The 5399-nt window shown below is 37.6% G+C and overlaps 1 protein-coding gene across 1 annotated transcript; it reads right to left on the reverse strand.

The window, feature by feature from the left end:
- Positions 1–2061: 2061 nt before the first annotated feature.
- On the reverse strand, positions 2062–3329 carry LOC107082027 (cytochrome c iso-1/iso-2-like). Its single transcript, XM_015370448.1, has 3 exons — positions 3183–3329; positions 2523–2702; positions 2062–2424 (listed from the first exon to the last, which is right to left on the reverse strand). The coding sequence occupies exons 2-3, from the start codon at positions 2695–2697 to the stop codon at positions 2279–2281; spliced, it is 321 nt and encodes a 106-aa protein (XP_015225934.1). The 5' UTR covers positions 2698–2702; positions 3183–3329; the 3' UTR covers positions 2062–2278.
- Positions 3330–5399: the final 2070 nt, after the last annotated feature.

Below are 5399 nucleotides of genomic sequence, written 5' to 3' on the forward strand. Positions count from 1 at the left end.
TAGATAGATAGATAGATAGATAGATAGATAGATAGATAGATAGATAGATAGATAGATAGATAGATAGATAGATAGATAGATAGATAGAAATGAATGAAAACTGTGTAATAGATCATCTCTTTCATAAATCCCAAACTTTCACACTTCTCCTATCTGCAGTGCTCCATTTCATTAAGTTATGTAACAGCGACGTTTATTGGCTGAGGGACTACGTCAGAAAATCTAATTTATTACCGCTGAAACAATCATATGCAGTTGCGTGATCTGAACGCCAGGGGGCGAAATACTCCAGCTGTGGAAACTGTGGATTTCTGTTTTAGTCATTTGGAGCAAACTATTGAACTTATACTTCACTAGATTTGGATTTATTAAGCTGAAATAGCTTTGATTTGTTATCTGTTCCTAAGATTTACTTTATCCAATAAAAAATAATTAAAAATAAACAGAGATAAATAGATCCAACTGATTTTCCCATTTATGTTTTTTTTTTCCTGTTAAGCACTATGATTGAACTTGAATGTAAACGTTATGTTAATAAATGTTCCTCACCTTTCCAAACTCTAAAATGCTTTTAATCTGGAAATATTGACCTAAAAATTGAGACCAGGCGATGCACAGTAGAAACACTGAACTTTTGCATGAATTACTGCAGTGTGATGAGTGTGGAGGTGATCAGTCTGCTGCATTGCTGAGGTGATAAAACGCTTATTTAATTGCTCCTTCTGTTTGTCTGTATTATTGACTCTGGTGATTCTCATCTCCCACTTTACAATCATCCAAATCACCAGTTCAGGCCATTCATCTGACCAGCCAAGCGAAGTGAAATCCTGGCTATTAAAGCAATACTTTATGCAGTGTGGAAATGTACCAAGTCCTGCTGGAAAATGAGATCAACTCAGCAGTACTTATTTCCAGACAAACATTTCATATCTTAACTCAACAGTTTGAACAACTAAGCAAAACGTCTGCTCCATTTTGTTCGTAAACTAAAGGTGAATTACTTCTGGCTGTTCAGGAAGCAGCAATTGTTGCACTCTATGTCCTCAGCTTGTTTTCTGCAGCTGATTTTCCTAAAACTGTAACAGCCTTGGCTCCCCAATGTAAATTGGACATTTTTTCCATTTCATGGTTAGATGAATCATTCTGAAGCATTTCCCTTTATTAGCTGCAACCATTTGTGGCTTAACCTTCTGCGTGAGAAATGTTGACAATTTGCTGGACATTTGGCAAGTCAGAGGTCTTCCTCATAATCAAGTCAGCAAACTAATCTCGGTTAGAAATGTGATTAAATAGCTTTTCTCAGCTTTTAAACATTCACATAAAACCAGAATAACATTTGTAATAGTTGAGTTTTAAAAATTTCCTGAATAAAACCTTATATTAAATGCAGTTGACCCAAATGGTAAATAAGACCCAACCCAAATTAAATGTGACTTTTTTTACACCCAGTTTGCTAATGCAAAGATCATATAAATGTATTATTTCAACCAAATTAACTTGAATTCAGTTTTGGTCATAAAATCCTGCTTTAGAAGAGATGCTTAATTTTGTGGAATGAATAAAATAAGACTCTCTCCGGGTACTGCAGCTTCCTCCCAGGATTAAAAACGTGACTGTTAGGTTAATTGGCTTCTCTAAATTCTCCTTAGGTGCGAGGGAATGGTTGGTTGTCTCTGTGTGTCGCCCTGCGATAGACTTGCGACCTGTCCAGGGTGGACCCCGCCTCTCGCCCGTAGAGAGCTTGATAGGCATCAGCACCCCTCCCAGCTCCAGCAGGGATCAAGCGTGAGGGAAAATGGATGGAATATACAATAAGATCTAATTACAAGAAAGTTCTTAGTACCTTTAACATCTTTACTTAAAAGTATTATAGTTTCACCTTCAGCTGAAGAAAACTTTGTCATTTGAAAAACAAAGAGGCTAAAAGTGTTTTAGTGTCAGTTTTATTTTGCTCAAGTAAATTACAAAAAATGAGAATTACTAAAAATCTGAAGTAGCAAAAAGGTCCAACTAATTTCCTGAATTTCGACTGAACAGTATTTCACATTTTATTATTCTTTGCATTAGAAAAATATATCTTTTAATAGCAGGAAGTTTTGTTTTACAATCATAAAATGGGATAAATAGACATCACAATTTCATACAGTTTCAACAAATGTGACGATTTAATCAAATTCAGTTTAGCTGGTTCCTACTTTGCTTTAGTCTGGAATGAAAACCTCTTAGTGGTTTATTTTAAGACTCAAAGATGGATAAAGTAGCGCAGAGGAAGCTCTGTTTATGAAGTGGCTGATTTAAGATATGCGATAAGGTCGGCACGCTCGTTCTTCTTTTTGATGCCAGCAAAGATCATCTTTGTCCCAGGAATGTACTTCTTTGGATTCTCCAGATATACATTTAGGGTTTCCTCATTCCATGTAATGCCTGAAATCACAGAAAAAGAGCAAAATAAGTTAAATAAAAAGGTTAAACAGCATGATTCCAGAAAAAAAAAAACGTTTCCTCCCATGTGAAGTAGTTACCTTTAGTTTTGTTCGCATCTGTGTAAGAGTAGCCAGGTGCCTGGCCTGTTTGGCGTCCAAAAAGGCCCCATAGATTGGGTCCGACTTTATGCTTCCCACCGTTTTCTACAGTGTGACACTGGGCACACTTCTGGACAAAGGTCTTCTTTCCCTTTTCAATGTCTCCTCCAGTCATAGTTTCTAGAAAGGAAGAAAATGCATTCATTTAACAAACTCTCAAAAGGCCACTAGGGGGCGACAACCCACCTGTTACAAAACTACTCAATTTGAAAGAAAAAAACTGATAAAAATCCGCAGAATATGAAACCAAAATGGTGACTTTAAAGTTTTCAGTATACTTGACCTTCAGGTTGTTAAGACTCACAGCAGAAACTACTTTTATGTGAGGGATTTTTTTATTTTTATTTTTTTCGTTTTTTTAATCCTATTTTCTGGTTTTCAATTATTAAAAAATTTAAGTTTCACTACAATCTTCTTTAGAAAAAAAATATAAAAATGCTTAAAAAAAAAAACTTTATTCCAAGGACAGCCCTCTCCACCGGCACTAGGCCACGTTGTGAGAGGGAGGAAGTAACAAACCCAGATCTAAGTCAAATTTTTAGTCCAAAACTCGACACCAACAACTTTCACTCCCCAACTTTCTAATGATCGTCTTCTTACCTTTCGGGTGTTTTGCTGAGCCAAATAAGAGAGCTGTGACAACAACCTCTAACTTCCCCGCTTTTGTCCTTCTACCGGCTCCGTCGGCTGCGTAGTAGAGTAGAAAATAACGTGCTTCCTTCCTTAAACTTAGTCGGATGATACGTCATCAGTCAGCTGACATTTCATCATCTGTGCCAGGCAATGTCAAAAGAACAAGGTCAAACTGTTAGAAGTCATGTAAAATCACTTCCCTAAACCACTGCTATCCAAGAAACACCTGGGTAAATACGTCACAGCCAAAAAACTTTTTAGTGGAAAAAGAAAGAAAGAAAGAAAGAAAGAAAAAAAGAAAGAAAGAAAGAAAGAAAGAAAGAAAGAAAGAAAGAAATCCATAGACAAATTGATCTCAAATAATACATTCAAAATGAAAAATATTTTTTTAGAATACCTTTATGACTACAGATATTTCGAAAAACATACATTTTTGAAAGTATATTTTAACATCACCCTTGCACTCTGGTGGTTGCTGAGGCAAAAACTTGGTCCTGGAAGGAGTTTGGACAGTCCATAGAGAACGACTATCGGCTGGCATCAAAGCAATTATGGCAAACTCTCCGGAAAAGCTACTATGAGAAAAAGAAGAGAGAGCATAATGTGAGATTGAGCTAACAGATTCTGCAGAGTGGGAGAATAGACATAGAATGACACAGTATTATAAAAAAGGGGTCCCTATGTCCTCCAGCAGTCTAAGCCTATAGCAGCATAACTATAGAGATAGCTCAGGATAACCTGAGCCACTCCAACTATAAGCTTTATCAAGAAAGAAAGTTTTAAGCCTACCCTTAAAAGTAGACAGGGTGTCTGCCTCACAGACTAAAACTGGTAGTTGGTTCCACAGGAGAGGAGCCTGATAACTAAAAGATCTGCCTCCCATTCTACTTTTAGAAATTCTAGGAACCACTAGTAAACCTGCAGACTGAGAGCGAAGTGCTCTGTTAGGAACATAAGGAAGATGGAGCTTGGCCATTCAAGGCTTTATATGTGAGAAAGAAGATTTTAAATTATATTCTATACTTAACAGGAAGCCACTGGAAATCATGTGGCAAGGAAGGGAAGCAAGAATTTTTTTGAATGTCTGAAATTTCATGATTACCGAGGCTGAATGTAAGGATATGACGCGGTCTGCTGATGAGCTTTTTATTAGAGAACCAAGCCTCAACTGTGTCGAGCCCAATAGTGAACTAGTACTAGTTTAGCGTGGTTCGGCAGTGTCTGGCACAGTCAGGTTAAGTTTGCGTGCCATTTACACTCAACAGTTATCTCGGTTTCCATGCTCAGACCTCTCTTGTCACAGTTTCAAAAGGGTAGTGGAAATGTGGTATAAGTAATGAATGGCGGTGTCATGTGACTGGCATGCTTCCTCAGTACTTGACCCCAGATGAGACTCAAGCCCACAATCCCTGGCTGAGGAGGCCAATGCCTCATCCATAAAGGACTGGACAGTGACAGAAGGTGGTCCACCTGATATATTTATTTGAAGAACCACTCTGCTACAACTTCTACACCACCTGTAAAGACCTTCAGCATAAAAATGCCACAAAAAATAAGGGCAGCTATTTTAATAATTATTTCTTATTGAAAAACAAACCAAAAAAGAACCAAAAAAACTGAGTGTCTTGATTCTCCTCACATTTAAATCATGGAATAGGGGTTTAAGGTTCAATCTATTACCACAATTAAACTACAACTCTGATTTGAGAACTCATCCTACTAAACAACTTATACAATTTTTGACTTAGAAATGTAGTAGAGTGAGAGTTATAAGTTCCCCCCCCCCCCACCCCCCCCCCAAAAAATTGTCAAGTAAAGTAAAGATACTACTTAAGCACAGTAATCAAGAAAATGTACTTTGTTGCTTTCCACCACTGACTATGTCCCTCAGCTGCCCTGGGAGCGCCTCAGGCTTCCCCCAGCCTGCAGAGAGGGAGTTCAGGGAGTTCTGCTGACAGTGCTTCCACCGCGACCCGGTCCCCGATAAAGTGGAAGACGAGGAACTTGCATTGTACATACTCTTTAAAACCTGTATAATAATTATTATTACTATTGCCAGAGATGGCAAAAGTACTCACTTTCCGTACTTGAGTAAAAGTACAGATAGTTTTGTTAAAAAATACTCTGGTAAAAGTGGAAGTACTGATTAAACTTCTTTACTCAAGTAAAAGTAACAAAGTACAG

The sequence above is a fragment of the Cyprinodon variegatus genome, unplaced genomic scaffold (assembly GCF_000732505.1).
Source record: "Cyprinodon variegatus isolate N-32 unplaced genomic scaffold, C_variegatus-1.0 Scaffold46, whole genome shotgun sequence".
In the NCBI taxonomy this organism is placed as follows: domain Eukaryota; kingdom Metazoa; phylum Chordata; class Actinopteri; order Cyprinodontiformes; family Cyprinodontidae; genus Cyprinodon; species Cyprinodon variegatus.

What these genes read in the sequence shown, in the direction of transcription:
- LOC107082027 (XM_015370448.1), bottom strand. Translation starts at nt 2,697, where the DNA reads ATGACTGGAGGAGACATTGAAAAGGGAAAGAAGACCTTTGTCCAGAAG. An exon ending in AGATGCGAACAAAACTAAAG is followed by an intron (nt 2,425 to 2,522) that starts GTAACTACTTCA and finishes CTGTGATTTCAG; the next exon opens with GCATTACATGGAATGAGGAA.